Source organism: Urocampus carinirostris, chromosome 9 (genome assembly GCF_059441175.1).
Source record: "Urocampus carinirostris isolate Australia breed hairy pipefish chromosome 9, RoL_Ucar_1.0, whole genome shotgun sequence".
Lineage (NCBI taxonomy): Eukaryota > Metazoa > Chordata > Actinopteri > Syngnathiformes > Syngnathidae > Urocampus > Urocampus carinirostris.
Genome location: NC_142357.1, coordinates 42,596,344 through 42,617,734, shown reverse-complemented (window position 1 = coordinate 42,617,734; position 21,391 = coordinate 42,596,344). Strand labels below are relative to the sequence as shown.

The 21,391-nt window shown below is 40.6% G+C and overlaps 2 protein-coding genes across 2 annotated transcripts; both read right to left on the bottom strand.

Moving 5' to 3' along the window:
• Window positions 1-133: 133 nt before the first annotated feature.
• eef1g (eukaryotic translation elongation factor 1 gamma) lies at window positions 134-8,602 on the bottom strand. Its single transcript, XM_088343955.1, has 10 exons — window positions 8,492-8,602; window positions 5,209-5,367; window positions 5,067-5,130; window positions 4,619-4,761; window positions 3,434-3,577; window positions 3,244-3,373; window positions 2,984-3,182; window positions 2,330-2,502; window positions 2,075-2,199; window positions 134-422 (listed from the first exon to the last, which is right to left on the bottom strand). The coding sequence occupies exons 1-10, from the start codon at window positions 8,501-8,503 to the stop codon at window positions 264-266; spliced, it is 1,308 nt and encodes a 435-aa protein (XP_088200081.1). The 5' UTR covers window positions 8,504-8,602; the 3' UTR covers window positions 134-263.
• A 1,360-nt stretch (window positions 8,603-9,962) lies between these two features.
• Window positions 9,963-20,527, bottom strand: polr2g (RNA polymerase II subunit G). Its single transcript, XM_088344334.1, has 8 exons — window positions 20,289-20,527; window positions 20,053-20,162; window positions 17,340-17,499; window positions 12,218-12,268; window positions 12,076-12,141; window positions 10,489-10,560; window positions 10,345-10,378; window positions 9,963-10,273 (listed from the first exon to the last, which is right to left on the bottom strand). Exons 1-8 carry the CDS (start codon window positions 20,298-20,300, stop codon window positions 10,260-10,262), a joined length of 519 nt encoding a protein of 172 aa, XP_088200460.1. The 5' UTR covers window positions 20,301-20,527; the 3' UTR covers window positions 9,963-10,259.
• Window positions 20,528-21,391: the final 864 nt, after the last annotated feature.

The window sequence follows — 21,391 nt, the reverse complement described above, 5'->3', positions numbered from 1 at the left end:
TCAAGTCGTGACTGCAGCCTTAAGTTTTCAAAAGCCACACCTCACCAAATCAGAAGGATTCCAATTTAGCATCAGTTGACGCCGATTTCCAACACGTGACGTCATAAATCAAAATAAAAGAAACACTTGAATATCACTGTGGAAAACACTTTTATTTTGTAGTGACAGCTCAAGTTCGGGACGTCAGACAAATCCAAAACAAAGTCCATTGGTAAGGTCGTCACGAGCAGAAGCGCAAAAAAAGTGCTTGGTCTGAAAAAGTCTCATTTAAAGATTTTGCCCTGGTTGACTTTCTTGCCCACGTGCTTGAAATCGCCCTCCCACGCAAAGTATTCCTTGACCATAGTCTTGCACTCCTCGCTGTTGGGGTCCAACTTGCGCCAGTCGTACGATTCGTAGTCGATTTGCCAGTCCGGAGAAAGCTGATCGGGGGGAGGGGGTTCCGAGAGAGAGAGGGCCACAGGAAAAAACAAAGCCATCCTTTTAACATCTCTTCTTGCTTTGCACAACTTGCGAGCGATAACTGTCAATGTCTAAAAATAAAACTCTTGCCAATTTTTTTAAAAGAGAAAGTGAGTAGTTTGGCCGCTAGATTTTGCTGTACCGAGTAGTACGACCCAAAACGAGTGGAAAAGCCACAATAATACCAACTAGGGGGACTGTCACAGAACTTTTTCTTCTAATTTTTCCCTCCAGCCTTTTGCCAAGTTACGATTGAATGTTTTTTTCTTTAGTGGTACAAAAAAATTAATAGATTAAAATACATGAACTATCATACCAAGATTATTTTATATTAATTAAAACAGGTAGAAAAATTATATTTCTCTGTAAGTAATCAAATTTGCAATACAGATTTGAAAAATTAGGGTTTTCTTTTTGGTGGCTCTTTCAACATTATTGGTTGACAATTTCTGGTGTAGTGGAATCAAAATTGGGTGTTAAAAACTCAAAGTCACCAGATTGTTAACTTTTCTCATTTGTTTTGCCTTTCACAATAGTCGTTTTTGGGGTACCCTGGGTATTTTCATGAATGCACTTTCATTATAGTCCATGTACTTTTGCTTAGTATTAAAAACATTGCTTTTTGAATGCATTTCGGAGGCACTAAATAATATGCACCGTCTCTTTAAAGAGAGCAAGCCAATTTTGAGATTTTTAAACAATTTTCCTTAACCCACAAACCATGTTCTATTGCCACTGCCATTCTGCACTCGCCATTTTCTTTGACAGGATTAAGTTACAAAATTTCAAAAGAGATGGACATGGATCCAGATTAATATGTAATAAGCTAGAAATCAATAAAACAAAAATTAAACCGAAAATTAAGAAAAGTAGAATAAAAAATGTATTGAACAAAGGATTTGAAAATACATATTTTGCACTGACAGAACCAAGTTTTTTAAAATAATCTGCCTTGTGATTTTTGCACCAAAGCCTCAATGTCTGCAGCAGGGGTCAGCCACTTTGATGTGTAGCGCTACGTTTTGTTGCCAATTAGCATGAAAGGCTACCAATTTGGTATGCTATTCTTACCGCCTGTGGGCTACTTGGGAGGTACCTGGTGCCCACAGGCACCTGCTGGGTGAACACTGATCTGCAGCCGCACATAGAAACCGAGCACGACCTTCAAGCACTACCTTCTATGTCACAGTAGAATAACCTTTATTATCATTATATTGCTACGAGCTTGTAGTTGCACTCCAGCTGGCAAAATAAACAATAAAGACTAATATATTTAGTGTTCACCTCTAATTCACCATATGTTACTGCATCTTGTGAGCACAGCATGAACCAGCCTTTTATCTCACTGTCGAGAGACGGCTGGGATGAGAATATGATCGTAATTTGATCTTCCACCGTCAGATTAAGAACACGTGCCATAGCTGGGCACTGCCTTGCCCAAAGACGGGGGATGGCGCAAGTGATTTCACGTGTGGGGCATCATTGCGTTCATATAAGGCCTTATAACTTTTAAGCTGGAAAAAAAAACGATGCGAATTTCTTCATGTTTTGTGTGTGAAATGTTGAAAAACACGATAATCAACAGACAAATGTGACCATTCTGCAGACTTACAGTGAAAGCCAGGTTCTGGCCCCTGAAGACCCAGATTCCAGAGATGCAACTGTCGTTGCTGGCACCAAACAAAAGAACGCTGGCGAAGGCGTTCTTTCGGAGTTTGTCAAGGCGCTGGAACATCCCTGGTGATGAACGACGCAGAATTGGTTTAAAATAACACACACACCATTGAAAGAGGACCGTTTTGAATACTATAGCGATTGGAGACGCTGCAGAGCATGCGAGACTTTTAAAATAAGTTTTTCAGCTGACCTGAGATGAGGTTGCAGCTTTTGAAGACTTCTGTGAGCTCGGTGGGATATTTGTACTCTGCATACCAGATGGAGAAGCCCTCTGGGTCAAAGTTTTCCCAGAAATGGGGAATGGCTACTTTGAGGGTGTCTTCGTTGGAGTATTTTCTTTTGAATTCGTCCATGATAAAAGTGCTGTAGAAAAAAAAAAAAAAAGCAATCATGTGTAAGTGTTTGAAGAGATTTGCATTTTCAGATTTGAAATGTGATCACAGCATGAACCAGCCTTCATCTCACTTATTCAGAGAGGACTGGGATGTATATGATGATTTTCTCTTCCCCAATCAGATTAAGATTTTGTGTCACAAGCAGACACCACCTTGCCCAAAGAAAGGGGATTAAAAAAAAAAAAAAAAATCAGGCCGTCACAGACATGTACTCCGATCTTCAAAACCCCGTTTAAAGCACACTGCAGCAAAAACTGACTTTACAAACACTGCAATTGTTGAAGTTGCAATTTAATCATTCCCAATTTCCAGCCCGCCTAACTTGTTATATCAAACTCGAATGAAGCCGCACTAAAACTTTTACTATATGGCAGCGGTCTCTTACATTAACAGGACCATAAGTTTGAGACCCCCGATCAAACTAAAATCCAAAATAAGTTTCTCTCTACCTCTTAGGCAGCTCTGCGAAGGGATCCTTGGCTTTAGGTTCCGCAGCCAAAGCAGCCTCACAGTCATCCATCTCTTCTGGCTCAGGCTTCGCCTCTTCCTTTTTCTTCTCTTTCTTCTCCTGAGGCTTGGCTTCTTTGACAGCCTTCTCTTTCTTAGGGGGTGCGTCTTTCTTGGGCTGCATCTCGGCAAACTTTTTTGCTGCGGGAGAGACAGAACATCTAACGGCGGTTTAATCACCGGCAAGAACAGAGTAACTCACAGTCAAACTGAGCCATTTTTTCGCACAGCTTGACCTCCCCCAGGACCGCCTTGAACTGAGGCTGATTGACGCAAGTGACGAACCAGCGGGTCACGTTGGGATAAGGCTGACGGAAAGCGGGTTCCAAGACCTAAAAAGAAAACAACTGTTGGATCGTCTCAATAAGAAAAGCACACTTTACAAAACACACCTGCTTGTAAAGCCACAGCATGGAGCAGGCCACGGATATATCGGCAAGGCTAACTCTTTCCCCAACCAGGAAGGTACGCGTGTTTAGATGTTGGTTGAGTACGCCGAGCACCTTCTTGACGTCCTCCTTTGCCTGCTCTGTGGCCTGAGCACACCCACATAGGAAGCACAATTACACTCGAGTAATATGGATGCTTAAGCAATCTGCAGAAGAAAAAAAAAAATCAGTTGTGACCACAGCATGAACCAGCCTTTAACTCACTGAATCCAGAGATGACTGGGATGAATATGGACTAAATAATGTTTTCCCCCATCACATTAAGATTTTGTATCATAGAGAAAGACACATTCTCGTGATGAGATAGGGGATAGCTCAAAATGTATTCTTTACTTTTCCTGCACCGCTTATTTTCATACAATGGGGTGTTGAAGGCCATCAGGCAGTGGGAACCCCAGACTGGATGCCAAGCAGGGACAAGGGACACAGAAAAAGAACCCTATCTAAGGACAAATTTGGACCTGACCTGAGCATTTCCATTGAGGGCTTCACTGATTTATAGGGCTTCATTTTGCCATCACTAAAAACAACAAATTACATCAAATACTTTAGAGTAATCCTGGTGTATGCAAATAATGTCTTAAATCATGAAAGAGGTGGTAGCAATCCGATTACAGATGGGCATAACACAATAACCGGGTTTTTCAAACATGTTATGTTGACATTATTTTTGTTGTCGAGTCATTGTTTTTGTCCCATTTTTATTTTCTTATGTTCGAAATTAAGTTCATTCATCCCAATTTACTTTTAGAGAGTCAATGATTAACCAATCCTTAATGCAAGTAAGTTTTCTCCATTGTGCTCATCTGTAAAAAAGTCTGTCACTGTCCTGTCCTCTTGGCTATAGGAAATTAGGATGCCGATTAATTTATTGCATTGCAAAGAAAATCAAGATTGGGTTTTGGCCCTAAAATTGGTAACAATTACATTTTAAAAATCAATACCAGACCATTTTATGATCAGAAAGCCTCTACTCTTTCTATTCCACAATCATTTATATACTACAGTATTTTGTAGCTGTTGCTGAAACATTAATTTTATACACAAAATAAAATCTGTATAACCTAATCCCACAGGAAAACCTGAACATAACAATAAAGGTAATCAAGATTGACAGAAGCTCCTCACCTGTTTGTTGAACTGCATGATTCCCAGAGTGGGGAAGACCCACGTGCTGGCTGGAGGGACGATCTCAGAGTCAGCAAAGCTCACCCACTGGAGGACCTGAGCTGACGCTTTGGGGTTGGCACCACGCAGGACATCATTGCCCACTACATTTAAAAAAACAAACATGTCAATACTTGAGATTTCTCACAAGAAATAGTTTTCATTTAATTCTGGCATCAGGAATGTGAGAACAGCATGAACCAGCCTTTTATCCCACTGAAGAGAGACGACTGGGATGAAAATGATCTATTTTCTCTTCCCCCATCAGATTAAGACTAAATGCCATGACGGGACACTGCCTTGCCCAAAGACAGGGGATGCCAAAAATTAAATGGCACATACATTCTCTTTTCAAATTACTCTTCAAGACTGATGCAGTAAGAACAGGTATTTCGCACTGGACACTCACAGTAATGAGCAATGGCGTTACTCTCAAACAGACAGAAGCCGTCATCTCCCTGGTAGGCAGGTACCTACGAGCAAGAGGATGGAGATTTCGTTTGGCGGCTTGGCAAACCAGTTGTGGCCCCTACGGGAGGATCGGAACCCACCTTGCCCTGGGGGAAGTTGCTGAGGAAGGCAGGGGTGCGGTTGGTCTGCCCGAAGGTAAAGGCGGGGGCGCTGCTGGCCACTTTGAGGACCGTGCCGCTGTACTGGGCAGCGATCTGAGCCTTGAAGGCCCTCCAGTTTTCTGGATACGTGTACAGAGTCTGCGGATGTTCACAAAGTAAAGTCACCTAATGAACAAAGCTAAAAAAAACATGTCGATAGTCTGTTTTTCAGCTCTGAAGGCATTATTGACTAAACCAATTTAGCACAGGAACACTTTAAGCCAGGGGTAGGGAACCTATAGCTCAGGAGCTATATATGGCTCTTTTCACGAGTACATATGGCTCTGAAATAAAATACAACTATTGCACATCTCTGTGGCGTTCCAAAGTCAAGTGATTTCATCCCGATTTTGGTCCATATAAAGTCGAAGTAACTTAATGCAGAAGTTTGATAAACCAGTTAAAGAGATTAATAAAAACGGTGGCAAACAACTGATTGGGTGAGCAGTACAGGTGGGGGGATCCCTGCTAACAGCGCAAGGAATTTCCTTCTCTCTTTTGCTCAGTGCAGTCTACACCGAAAGTGAATATGACGATATGCTTATCGTTTGCAGTCATTTGTGACATTTTTACAAAACAACTTTGCATGCACATTGTTTTGAAACTGTTAAGGACAAATTTCATGGAAAAAAATTGCCTCAACACTCTTAACGTGAGGTGGAAGTCAAATTGTAAATAGTATACAGTGGGACCTTGCTACTTCGCGGCTTCGCGGTCTGTAATGGTTATAAAAAAATAAATAAAAAATTTGAAGGGGCGTCGTTGCTTCGCAGATTTTGACTTTTTGCGGGTTTTTTCGGCGGAACGTCAGCGGACACGGGATAAGGCGGCCGGCTGGATGCGACGGGACGGGTCACTCCCGGGCCGCGCAACAGAGCGAGTTCGGCAGACGCGGCGTCACACGACGCGACGCGAGAAAAGGCGGCGGGCGTGATAAGGCTACCCCCGTAACTGTCGGTGTCGTAACTGGGGGGAGCCCGCTCGTCCGACGACCCCAGTAGTGCGGCGCGACGACAGGCGGCCGTCCACATGCGAAAGACTGTCAGTGTCGTGCGCATCGTGCCCGAAAGTACCCGCGCTGCGGGTTAGGGGCTCGCTTGCGGGAGCGACCAAACGGCACCCGTGGTGCGGCGCAAATAAAAACCCTGTCGTGAATTTGTCTCCGATCGTCCCGGGCAGACGTAAAATCGCCCAGCTATACGACTCTCAGAGGTGGATCACTCGGCTCGTGCGTCGATGAAGAACGCAGCTAGCTGCGAGAACTAATGTGATTTACAGCTGCGATTGGCTGGCAACCAGTTCAGGGTGTCCCCTGCCAGCTGCCCGGAGATGGCTGGGATGGGCTCCAGCCCCTCCGTGACCCTAATAAGGATAAGCGGTGCAGATAATGAGATGAGATTTTTTCTCTCTTTTTTTAAGGGGCGTCACTACTACAGATTTTCACTTTTAGCGGGTGGTTTTGCTCCCCATTAACCGCGATAACCGATGTCTTACTGTATTTACATTGATTTGGGACACATGATTTGGCATTATTATCATTTCATACATTTGATTAAATCATTACATGACACAGAGTGAAATAAGATATGCTGAACAATAAGACTTTGTCTACAGAGCGTGTTTGGCAGTTTGTAGAATTTTGTCTGAAAATATATGGTGTGGCTTTCTCAATTTCTTTCTAAAACATTTTTTGGCTCTTTGGGTCAAAAAGGTTCCTGCCATTGGATTTTGGGTTAAATGACCCCTGGGATACTGTGAACCCTTACAATGTGGAATAAAATGGGTTTTTTTAGCCCCTCTTGATGAAACTTTCTCCATTTTACCACATCAGCAATTTATTTTACCTGCGCAAAACTTAAACTTCACACTTAGGATGAGTTTAATATCCAACACATCAGTCTACTGTTGGTTGACGTCATAAAATGCTGGCCTGCAATTGTTTTGCCTCACAGAATCACAAAACATCCGGTATACTATTGGCTAAACTCCCCACAACAACGCCCATTTCCCAATTCAGTTTAGAATATTTTTCTGTACTGCATTTATTCGCCACTTGTCCCAAGATTGGCAGTAATGTAAAACAAAGCTTTCCATGAGCAATAACTTTGAAGACACGAGTGGCTATATTGCATCACCATAACCAATCATTGATCAAAACCATTATTACAAGTGTGAAATTTAAGCAAGGAAATCTTCCAAAAAGGCACGACAGTCCTTGCGAGAACAAATTTTAATCCAACGTCTCATCCACCCGCAACTCCATTTGATCCACTCAAGTCACACCAAAGCAAATCATTTTTCTCCTTCCCTTCAAATGTCTATTGATCTTAAATGATAATTTACGCATATGATAATTATGCATTATAAAGTACAATTGTATTTTAAAGCTTTCATGTCGAGTGATGGATGGGGTTTGGAGCTAATCAGCATTCATTTCATTCTCGCTCTAAAATGCAATTTCACTTTTCAACCCCCAACCTCAGAACGGATTCATGTCGTATCCCAAGGGTCCGCTGTTCAAAAAAATAAAAATGGGCTGAACCAGCCTTCCATTTAGACCATCCAATGTTAAATTCGGTTACAAATTTCATGTTCGCTTTTTCTTCTTGATTATAATTCTGCCACTTACAAGACGTCTTTTATTGGGGTCGATATGGACGCCTGTGGGTCCATCACTTTACAATAAATTGACGTTTTTCGGGTGGAACCTTGGCATCTTATTTATGATTATTAGAGCAGCTTTAGCGTGGTTTTTGATCAATGATGGATAAACAAAGAGTTGCTTTGAAACACATCAGAAAAAGGTTTACATGGGGAATGTATAATTGACTACGATTCCCAGAATTCCTGCGAACAATTATTGTTATAGCTATAATGCAGAATTAAAATAAAGCTGGGAATTGGAGTGCGGGTTTGAAACATTCACTTTTATTCATAATGAGGAAAAAAAATGTCAAATTTTACAAAAAGGGAAAGCTAACGTGGCACAAGAAGATGGGCGTCATTAGCCGACTGCAACGTCATTTTAGCCCTTTGCTAACGATCCGAACTTAATACTAATTTCCGACACAAATAAACCATATCATCTTAGCGTGGATACCCGATTAACAACCCGGCGTTCTGTGCTGCCATATGCAGACAACGATTGCCAAGATTTCGGTCGGATTGTGATGAAGAAAACCACATGAATGGATATTCAGAAGCCGCTCTCCATCTTACTCACCCCTGCCGCCATCTTCGGGAAGAGAGAAAGAGGGATGTCGAGGTCTTGTGACGTATTTACGCCATCTTCAGGGAGAGAGATAGAACGGTGGCGCGTTCTTATGACGTATAAAGGCTACGTTTCACTTTCGAGATTAACGCACAACGGATATGATTATTTTTATTTAATTTATTCTTTTTATATTTCCCACGTATTTATGCAGTAATAAACGTCATATTGCCAGATATAACGAAATTGTGAATATGCTTAATTGCTGTTAAAATTGTCGACAATAAATTGTTCAAACCTCACATTGTGTCTCATCTCATCTCATTAGCTGCACCGTTTATCCTCAGTAGGGTCGAGCCCATCCCAGCAATCATCGGGCAGTGGGCAGGGGACACCCTGAACTGGTTGCCAGCCAATTGCAGGGCACACAGGGACAGACAACTCACTCGCTCGTTCACACCTAGGGACAATTTGGACCGGCCAATTCACCTGAAATGCATGTTTTTGGAATTTGGGAGGAAACCGGAGTGCCCGGAGGAAACCCACGCAAGCACGGGGAGAACGTACAAACTCCGCACAGGAAGTCTGGAGCTGGATTTGAACCCACGCAGGAGGTTCCCATGAATTTTTTTGTTTTATATTTTTTGACTGTCCCATGTCAATTTTGAGTGTAATGATGCAATATAAGAAATAGTTTTCATTTAATTCTGGCATCAGGAATACAATAATATAATTTTACGGCAATTCTTGTTTCCTTGTAACTTGTTAATTATGTATGTGTTTGACTATTTCGTGACAATTTTGTTTGTAATGAACCAATAGCTACTTTACTGAATATATTTTATGAAGAATACAATCAATGTTTTATTTCTTAAATACTTTGACGGTACAATGTTTTTACGTTTTTTTTAAAATAAGTAAATGAAAAATATCTTGCCTATGTATGAAGATCCAGATTACAATTCTTGTATTTAATGGGATATCCATTTCGTAATTTTATACTGCTTTGAAAAAAATGTGATATTTTATTTATTAACTCTTATTTTGAAAATATCTTGGTGCTTTTGCAATTGCAAAATTGTGCATAATGCAATTAACATTTAGCACAGTCTACGAGCACTACCTAGTAAATATGATCCTACACATCCTAATATTCTTTTTTTATTACATTTATCGTGGAGTGCCATGTCTCGTCATGTTAACTATGTACATTACGTTATTATCAATGACAAAAAAAAAGACAATTCTCTTCTAAGTGTGTAAATAGTGTCCATGTATTTTGCATAAATGTGAAAAAATATAATACTCCCACATTAAAATAGGATTTTTTTTTAGAGTTAAAAATTAAATACCTATAATCATGTTCTTCCTACAAGTACAAATCCCCTGTAAATGTAAATAAAGTGCCAACATAATCATTTATAACATATTCAGATACAACAGTGAATACTCCCAGGGTATAAGGACAAACTCAAGACCCAAATATATGACAGAAGAACTTTTATTATGGCCCTATTAAGAAAGAAAATGCTCATTAATAATGAATACACCTGAAAACTACAAATAAATTGACACCTGGGCAATTACAAAAAATAGAAATAGCTAGCCAATAACATCTTTGCCTAAATGAAGACAAAAAAAAGACACGTGGCTCAAATCACTTTTAAACAAAATGAACAAATAAACACAGGAATAATCGAGGAAAGCATAAAAAAGAATCATAAAGAACCCAAACTACTTGAAATAAAAGAACATTTTCGTTCGCCTCCTTGGCAGCAGATCAGCTCACAAGACCTAAAAATACAATTACAGAAACGAATATCAATTTGGATATAAATTATAAAATAAAGTGCAGCAATACTGACCGAGATAGTCGTCCATGAGGGATCCGATCGCAAACTGGAAAATAAAACCCAAAGAGAATAAGATTTAAGGCGTGCAAATGTTTACATCGAATCCCTTTGTGTTTTATCATGAGATTATATATTTATTTGGAAAAATATACATACAATGTCATTTTTGTCCACGCGTGTTCCAACAATCTTTAACCGGATTTCGTCGTCTTGCTGGATCACAATGTCCTTGAAAACAAAACAAAAAAAAACGGATTAATATAACTTAAAACAAAACAAAGATTATGAGGTTGAAAATAGCAAATAAAAACACGGTTTGTTTTTTTTTACAACTGAAACATTAACATGTTTTCCTTGACTTTTACATTTTATTTAAATGTAAAATAAATTGTATCTAAAAAAAAGTTAAAACATCAATAGTAAATAAATAAATTTTAAACTTAAACTAGGGCAAACAAAATTGTGATAAATAAAACAAATTGAAATAAACTACCCCACATTCCAAACACATGCATGTCAGGTTGATTGGCCTAACTGAAATGAATGAGCGAGCGAATTGTCTGTCCTGTGTGCCCTGCGATTGGCTGGCAACCAGTTCAGGGTGTCCCCTGCCCACTGCCCGATGATTGCTGGGATGGGCTCCAGCACCCCCGCAACCCTACTGAGGATAAGCAGTGCAGCTAATGAGATGAGAGGAAATTTTTAATAAAAGGGAAAACATACAAACGGAATAATGATACAAATACAAACAGAATCTTTTTTTTTTTAATGGAAACATTTTTTAACTTAACTAGATTAATTTAAATAAAATATTTGAAAAAAAACTTTAAAAAATCATAATAAATATATATTTTTGAAATAAAGTACAAATAGAGCAAACATAACATTTTAGTGAATAAATGAATGTAAAATTCATTTTAAAACATGCGAAACGAAGGCATGTAACACTCATTCTTTGTAAATATCTCATGTTTCAATGTGGGCACATGCGGCTTATAGACTGGCGCGGCTTATGTATGTACAAAATGTTTTTTCCTTTAGGAATGTACTGGGTGCGGCTTATAATCAGATGAGCTTTATAGTCCAGAATTTACAGAAAATAAATTTTAAATAATAGGGACAATAACAGCATAAAACAGAATCTTTTTTTTTAATGGAAACATTTTTTAACTTAACTAGATTAATTTAAAAAAATATTAAAAAAAAAAAAAATCAAACTTAAATAATTATACAAAAATCCTAATAAATACAAAAATATATATTTTTGAAATGAAGTACAAATAGAGCAAACATAACATTTTAGTGAATAAATGAATGTAAAATACATTTAAAAACATGCGAAACGAAGGCATGTAACACTCATTTTTTGACAGAAACATGATGTTTTTCCCCTCGACTTAACCGAATAACTTTCAATAATATTTTAAATAAACAATTTAAGTGCATAATACATAAGTACTAAAACATTTTGGAATAAATAATTACATTCAAATAGAGCAAACATACAAGTAGAAAGTTTCGTATGTATTGTGTAAATTATAACCTTATCTTCTTTGTCCCTTTTTCTTCTTTGTAATTTTTTATCCTTACTGTTAAATGTGAAACTGGAGTGCCACGTCCAATTTTGTTGTCACAATATCAACACAATATAAGAATGACAATAAAGGTATATTCTGTTCTATTCTATTCTAAACATGCAAGAATTCGCTTGGAATATACACAGTACACGATAATTTTCTGTACCTCATCCACTGTTTTATAACATGGAGGATTGGAGTTGGGATCAAACTCCATTTCTGAGGGGATGGACTGCAAAACAAAACAAAACACAAAGAAAACTTAGAATTTTGGGGGCCGCTGGGCCCCAAAGTGAAAGCTGACTTACGTGACGGGAAATGAAGCAGGACATGGGTCCGATTTCTGTGAAGAGGCCCACCTGCAGAAACATGAACAAAATCAAACACATGATTAAGAAGCTTTGACAATGCCCCCGCCTTCAAACGAGAGTTTAAAGGGGACAGTGTGTATTATTAATCCTTCAATCACGGACATGCACGCTAAAGGGAAAGCAAAAACATGGTAACTATGAAAACGGAGTTCGCGATGATGGAGAAATTTGAAGTGGACACACAAATCTTTACGACTATTAAGAATAAAAGGTGGGCAGCACGGTGGAGCAGTGGTTAGCGCTTGTGCGGCACAGTTCATGTCATGGGAACCTGTCGTGGGTTCAAATACAGCTCCTGTGCGGAGTTTGTATGTTCTCCCTGTGCTTGCGTGGGTTTCCTCCGGGCACTCCGGTTTCCTCCCACGTTCCAAAAACATGCATTTCAGGTGAATTGGCCGGTCCAAATTGAGCGAATGAGTTGTCTGTCCCTGTGTGCCCTGCGATTGGCTGGCAACCAGTTCAGGGTGTCCCCTGCCCACTGCCCGGAGATGGCTGGGATGGGCTCCAGCCCCCCCGCGACCCTAATGAGGATAAGCGGTACGGCTAATGAGATGAGATGAGAAGAATAAAAGGTGATTAAAGCAACACAGTCTTCTGAGGATGAGACAATTCTCGCAGGTGGAAATTTTAAAATCCGTTTGGTTCCATCCAGGGTTGGGTAGGGTTACTTTAACTGGATTACTTTCAATTACTTTTGGATTACTCCAAATCCAAATATGCTAATAAAAGACAAAAGAAACTAAATATGAATCAAATGACTCAATTTTGTGCAGGCTTGGGGAGTAACGGAATACATGGAACAGCAAAAATGATGTTGGCAAGCTGTTTGGATTGATTTTCATTTTGTTTCTGTGGCATTTTATGTTCGTTTTGCCGGAGATCAAAGAGATCAAAGACAGGAGAGAAAGCTTACCACGTGTTGTGAGTCATCATTTTATTCATATTTAGTTTCTTTTGTCTTTTCTTAGCATATTTGGTATTGGAGTCATCCAAAAGTCATTGAAAGTAATCCAGTTAAAGTAACCCTACCCAACCCTGGTTCCATCTCCTTCCCCCATCTGCATCCGCCTGCGACTCAACTGTACCAGATCCAGCAACGTAACACCGGCAAATAAAATCTCATCTATCTTTCACATGTATATTGATTTATAAATGTATTTTATCTTATGCATGTATGTTTAAACATAAAGTAGTACTTAATAAACAGTAATCACTTGCTATAACAATTACTTTTCACAGTTTTGCTCATTTGTGTTCTGCTAAACCGTCTCTCCACTTATTATTATTTGACGGTACAGGAGTTATTTGTGAAAAAATAGTTTACACAGTACTTTTATTGGTTAAACAGATGTTTGAGCCTGTAAAAAGGGGGCTTGTTGCTTGGTCTCAGTGCATAATTAGAGTATTCAAATATATAAAAGAAAAGTTAAAGTTTTTACTTCCTACAGGTTGTTTTTGGAACCTACTACCTGTTAATTTATATATTATTATTATTAATATTCCAACGCTTATGATTGATGCCCACCTCATATTCTGTATTGTCCTGTCCTTTTTGGAGATGAGTCAGCGGACCAGCGTTTGACCTGAAGCATGTGAACGCCAGCATGGACCAGCTGGCAGAGATGGGAAACTGCGTCGTGGCCGTCATGATATTTCTGAACTAGTTTACAGGCTGAGGGCGTCGCTGCTGTCATGCACTTTCCGGACAAATTTTCAACATGTTACCTAGTGTTTACTATGCTTGTGTATAGTAATGCTAATTGTGATTCACCCTGGTCATCCTGGAAGGGGGATTACCACTTGTGAGACCCTTTCTTAAGGTTTCTCTTTTTCCTCACGCTAAGGTTTTGAGTTGTTCCTTGCTCGTATGTTGGTTTAAGATCAGGTCATTGTGTCATTGTAATCCTGTGCAGTGCTTTGAGACATTTTTGTGATTAAGGGCGTCATAAATAAATGGGACTTGATTTGACTTAAAAAACAAGGAATTACTGTATACTATTTTGTTGTTTTAATGTTTTGATCTTGTTTAGAAATGCATTATGGTCTGTGAACACTGCATCACTGGTGAAGAGGGCACAGCAGCGCCTGTACTTCCTGCGGAGGATGAGGAGAGCCCACCTGCCCTCACCCTCCCTCATCACATTCTACAGGGGCACCATAGAGAGTATCCTGACCAGCTGTATCTCTGTGTGGTGTGGAGGCTGCAGCGCTTCCGACTGGGGTAGTGTGAGGAGGGTGACGAGGACAGCAGAGAAAAACATTGGGACTTCTCTCCCCTCCATTCAGGACATTGGCCAGAAGCGCTGCCTATCCCAAGCTAAGAACATTATCAGGGACCTCTCTCACCCCCATCATGGACTGTTCACTCTGCTAGCCTCTGGGAAGAGGTACTGCAGTGTGCGGTGCAGGACCACCAGGTTCCGCAATAGTCTTGTCCCCCTGACCATTAGACTGTTAAATGGTCAATCAAACACATAGTAAATCTAAACTGCTGCTAATCTGTACATCTGTTGGTTTTGTTTGACTTTTTGCACTACTGGCAGTTCTTTATAGCTAGCCACTCCTTGCACATCTGTTTCTCTGCACTATTGTACTTACAGCGTTATTGTTACAGTGTTATTGTTTACCTGACTTGTTTACCTGACTGCCCATTTTGCACATCTGGTTAGCTGCTCCTCTTGCACTATTTGCGCTACTGAAAAATACTATACATAGCCATAATTATTTAGTATATTATTAGTACTCAATACTCCAACTCAATACAACATTTTATTTATATCTGTACATTCAAGGAAACTGTGCGGGTCAGATGTATCGACATTTCGTTCTGTATACACGTGTACTAGAATGACAATAAAGTAGATATGAATCTGAATTATCCAACTACAGTGGGACCTCGGTTATCGCGGTTAATGGGGACCAAAACCACCCGCGAAAAGTGAAAATCTGCGAAGTAGCGACGCCCCTGCAGTAACCACCCCCCCTCCCCCTGTATACAATCAAACGATAAAACAAAATTTAACTTACCTCTTACAATAAGTTCTTTTAACCTCGGATTAGGTTTGCATCCAGGCTGATTTTCTTCGCCCTACGATCGTGGATCCAAATAACCGGTGCATTTTCCATTCGCACCATGGTCTTATTCTGGGTGTTTACAACCCCTTTTGGCATCTTTCGTGAAAGATATTGCAGCGGTTTTGCGGATGTTCTTCTCTTCCTTCTTTATGTACCGTAACCGTGGATTCATTCAGGCCATATTGTCGGGCTACGCTCGCGTAGCTATTTCCTGCTTTCAACTTGTCCAATAAACTCACTTTTTCGTTAATCGTTAACATCTTTGGCTTTTTCTTCGGTTCACTAGATGCACCGAGGGATAAAGAGCGTTTGGGAGGCATCACGAAGGGCTTCAAAAAACTTTTAGACTTAAAAATTCACCGCGAGAAATGGCTAACTATCTGCAAGCTATGGCGAGAAGCGTACTGTACTGTATACGAGGTAAGCGTGGTCTACTGTAGTGAATGGGCCAATGGGGAGTCGAGTATTCGGCGAGTGCTGGCCAATGAGCTTGCGTTTATGGCCGTGACGCTTAGCGTATACGCGCATTTCTTTGTGTTTTAAAATTTTGTAAAATGATGCAATTACTAATTCGAATTGAATATTTTGTTTTCAAATGTTGTAAAATAATCTCATCTCCCATCTCATCTCATTAGCCGTACCGCTTATCCTCATTAGGGTCGCGGGGGGCTGGAGCCCATCCCAGCCATCTCCAGGCAGTGGGCAGGGGACACCCTGAACTGGTTGCCAGCCAATCGCAGGGCACACGGGGACAGACAACTCATTCGCTCATTCACACCTAGGGACAATTTGGACCGGCCAATTCACCTGAAATGCATGTTTTTGGAATGTGGGAGGAAACCGGAGTGCCAGGAGGAAACCCACGCAAGCACGGGGAGAACATACAAACTCCGCACAGGAAGTCTGGAGCTGGATTTGAACCCACGACAGGTTCCCATGACATGAACTGTGCCGCACAAGCGCTAACCACTGCGCTGCCGTGGTGCCCGTTGTAAAATAATGTCATTTCTAATTTTAATGTAATATTTTTCATTATTATTAATTAATTTATTTATTTATTTTTAAACTATTATTGATTTTTAGGCCCGCGAAACTCTGAACCCGGAACGTTGAACCGCGAAGTAGCGAGGTCCCACTGTATTAGAGGTTTTTAGTCCCCTGCCTTAGGACAATTTCAATTTGCAATCCCACCCTCTAAACCAGGGGTGTCAAACTCATTTTACCTCGGGGGCCACACGATAGAACAAACATTCTCTCGGGGGCCGGACTAGTAGATTAGAGAGAAAGAAAAAGAGAGAAAGAAATAAGACAAAGCGAAGGAGAGAAAAGAGAGAGGGTGGGACAATGAAAGAGAGGAAGGGAGAAAGAGAGAGAGAGAGAAGAGAGAGGGAGAGAGAATGTGAGAAACAAAAAAGATATAAAGACAAATAGTGAGAGAGGGGGAAAGAAAGAGAGAAAGAATGATATCCAAAGAGAAATAGAAAGAGAGAAAGGGGGAAGGAGAGAAAAGAGAAGGAGAGGAGAGAATGAGAGAAGGGGAAAGCAGGAGAGAGCGAAAGAGAGAAAAGGAAAAATGGAAGAGAGAGCAAAAGAAGGTAAAAAGACACAGAGAGAGAAAGAGACAAAGAGAAACAAAGAAAGAGAGAGAGACACAGAAAGTGAAAGAGAGAGACACGGAGAGTGAGAGAAAAAGGGAGGAAGAGAAAGAGAGAGAAAGAGAAAGAGAAAGAGAAAGAGAGAGAGAGAGAAGAAATACAAGTACACCGTCTTTGTGAGAGGCACCTGGCTTTGGCAACATCAAGTGGACATATTTAGACCTGCAGCCCGTTTTTCTCTTGCGCTTCTCTGAGCGTTGTCTCGCGGGCCGGATTCAATCCCTTGGCGGGCCTGATCTGGCCCCCGGGCCGCATGTTTGACACCCCTGCTCTAAACGTATTCACATCGTACCCCGGGGGTTTACTGTATATGAAATATCCGTTTTTACCTTGTTGACCTGAGTCACCACCGCATCCACAACTTCCCCTTTAAAGGGCCGGAACACGATTGCCTTGTACTTGACCGGGTACAAAACAAAACCTCTTCCAGGCTGGATCACTCCTGCCCCGATATTGTCGATCGTCGTGACGGCGATGACAAAACCGTACCTGCAAAACGATTCCGAGTCAGGAACAGAAAGATGATATCAGTTCTGAATGACATTTTAATCATTTCAAAAGCAAGTTGCTCAAGGGACAGCGTACAATGTGCGAGGATACACCCGAGACGTGAAACAGATAGCACTGGTTTCCATGGTTACCAGTGGCAGAAGCCTGCTGATCTGACTCGATTATAAAATAATAGTAAGTACTGGAGGATTTTATACATTTGACTATAAAAGATTTTATACGATTGAATACAAGTTACATTTATTGAGTGCAATGAAGATTTTCACCGAGTAGGCTTAAGTTCAATGAGCAGTGAAAATGTGCAGCCTTCGCTTGCATCTGCAGCTGTGGAAGGCAAGTGACATTGAATGCGAGACGAGGAACACATAACAATAACATTAGTGGCTAGCGGCAAGCCATAGCCTGCAGCCAGGTGGTTAAATTGAGTGGCTAGAGAAGGAAACCGTAAGGGGGGAAAGTGCAAGATACACAAACCACTGTACTTGGTTGTAGAAGTGGCTGTTAAATGCTAAAAGCACCATCGGGACAAGCTAGGAAAATCCTTACTCTGGATTCTGTAGTAAGACGATGGCCGCCAAACATATCACCTTCTTCAAACATATAAACCTACAAGTATTAGCAAAAGTCAGCGATTTTATCTACAACCGGTAGCGGTATGTGGCATCAATAGTATTGCGCCTTAACTCTGAAAAGACCGAAATGTTAGTTATTGGTTGAAGGATTTTATACATTTGTCTATAAAGGATTTTATACGATTGAATACAAGTTACATTTATTGAGTGAAATGAAGATTTTCACCGAGAAGGCTATCGTTCAATGACAGGTCGCGCCGTTCCGAATGCAGAATATTTTATCTAGTTCTGTTGATGACAGGACTCTGACGGAGGACGGCAGGCGATGTTTTGAGAACAAGGCTCTGATGACGTAGAAACGCTCTGTGTTGTTTTGGTTAATTCCAGACATCGCGGCGCTCTTCTCCGAAAGGTGGGGCCCGGGGCGCTTCATTGACGTGCCTATGGGAGGAGTCGGCACACAATCTTGCAGAAAGGCGTGGGTCGAGAAAAAAAAACTAGAGGACCTCAGAGAACGCTTGACAGAGACTAGAGCGACACTAATTCGGCTAATTCGGCCATATTCGATGGAGACATATCACCCAGAGTGTCTCAGTCAGAAATTTAGGTGTCATATTTGATCCCAATCTGTCCTTTCAAACACACAGGAATATGACTAGAACAGCTTTCTTCCATCTTCGCAACATTCCTAACATTCGCCCTATGCTGTCTCCGTCGGATGCGGAGATTATAATTTATCCCGTCTCGATGACTGTAACACTACTCTCCGGTCTCCCAAAGTCCAAAATCAAGAGTACAAAATGCTGCAGCGAGGCTTTTAACTAAGACAAGAATGTTTGATCACATAACCCTGATTTTAGCTCACCTGCATTGGCTCCCTGTTAGCTTAAGATGTGATTTGAAGGTTCTCTTGGTAGTATACAAAATCATGCATGGACTTCCTCCCTCATATCTTTCAGATTGAATTTCCCCCCTATGTTCCGGTCCAGAGGCTTCGCTCTGAAAACGCTGGTCTACTCGTGATCCCAAGAGCCAAGAAGAAATCCAACAGTGTTTTCCATTGGGTGCCTTGGTGCTGTGGAATGCTCTTGCCCCTGTTTATCGATCTGCAACCTCAGTGGACATGTTTAAATCTAAGCTTAAAACACACTTCTATTCTATAGCATTTGAATAACCTAGATTTTAGGTTGACAATATCTGTGTATTATTGGTTATTGCAACATCCATTTTGGCCTGGTCATCAGGGAAGGGGGGTGACCTCAAGTTCGGTCCCTTCTCAAGGTTTCTTCATTTTCCTCATGTTGAGGTTTTTGACTTTTTCCTTGCCCTTATGTAGGTTTTAGATCAAGGGGATGGTGTCATAATAGTCTGTGGTTTGCAATAATCTGTGGTCGGTGCAGCCCTTTGAGACTCCTTGTGATTAAGGGCCAAACAAATAAACATGACTTAACTGGACTTGACTGAGGTTTTTGAGGTTTTCCTTGCCTTCATGTAGGTTTTAGATCAGGGGATGGTGTAGTAATAGTCTGTTGTTTGCAATAATCCGTGGTCTGTGAAGCCCTTTGAGACTCTTTGTGATTAAGGGCCAAACAAATAAACATGACTTGACTGGACTTGACTGAGGTTTTTGAGTTTTTCCTTGCCCTCATGTAGGTTTTAGATCAGGGGATGGTGTCATAATAGTCTCTAGTTTGCAATAATCTATAGTCTGTGCAGCCCTTTGAGACTCTTTGTGATGAAGGGCCAAACAAATAAACATGACTTGACTTCTCGAGAGATGTGTATTTTTATAACCAAGCCATGAACATAAACGTAGGATTAGTACCGAAGTATTTTTTGCAGGCTAGAAGGATCCTAATATCTAAAATGCCTTTTGTTAATAACAAGGATAAACTAATATGCATGACCTCACGTAAAATAACATGAATGAGAATACAAAATGAGGAAAAAAAATACTTACTTCCCGGTACAAGTGCCCTCCACTTCAGTAAAAAGCTTCTGCTTAACCGTATTTAAGAGATTTGGACCGAAGTATCTCGGGTGGAGTAAAATTTCATGTTCCAAAGAAATCTAGAGGGAATCACATAACAGGATTAACACTTTTGATCGTAATAATGATCTTGTTGCAAAAGTGGCCACAATGCGCAACGATCGCGAATCCCCGCGTGAACAAAAGTGATTAAAAGTAACACTTACATGGTAAAACATTTTTGCTGTGTTTTATAAATCCTCGATGGAAATATTTCACTTATATGAATCTTTTCATTCTAAGACGGTGAAATCAGACACTCAAACTTCCTCACTGCGTATCCACAACTATATCCGGTTCAGAGGTCATCATACATTTCTTCCTGCATTTTGCCTTTCAGGGATAAATGTTCTCAAAAGAAAAAAAAATACAATCGAAGAGAAGATAATCCATCCAAATCTTTTATCACAAAAGCTGTAACAATTACTTTTTGAAGTGAGCGCTAAACCATAAATGATAGTTCTGCTGAAAGGAATCCTTAAAAAAAAATACGGCACTCGTTCCCCTCCTAACGATCGCAAAGGGAATTACGCTTAACCCAAAATTAGTTATTTTATTTGGGTTAAAAAACAAAAACAAATAAAGATCCAGTGAGTAAGATTTGACTGCTAATTGTCATTGTTCTTTCATGCGAACGAAAAATAGTGCAACAGAGCACAGCGTTGCAGCAAGATCCCCGACAAACATGGCGTCGGGATTTCACGATGTAAATTTCCTGAACCTATGACTTTTTTTTACTGAATGAAGTTTTTTGTACCACTAGAGGGCACTAAATATTACACACTGTCCCTTTAAAAATAGTAGCCTGGGGTTAAATTTAGAACATATTTTTAGGAAATAAATATGATTAAAATGTAGCGTTTACCAAATTGTTCGAATTAGGTATCTGACTCCATTAACCAACACAACATACATTCTGTCCTAACAATGCGTGCTCGTTTCTTGATGGAAAAATGAACAAGAGACCGGCATTTCCACACGGGGGCAGATTTAATTCCTTAAATAATTTAACTAAGTGAACTCCATCGAATTAGCCGAATTAGTGTCGCTCGATCTTCTTTTTTCTTCCCCTGCCCACGTTTTTTTCACGCAAGCTGGTGTGCCGGCTCCTCCCATGGGCTTGCCGGGAAGACCCCCGCGTGGGGTCCACCCCCTCGCCTCGATGTCTGGAGAAACTCAAAACAAGAGAGCGTATTTACGTCATCAGGGCCTTGTTCTGCAAACATCGCCTGCCGTCCCCCTGTCAGAGTCCTGTTATCAAAATTCCCCA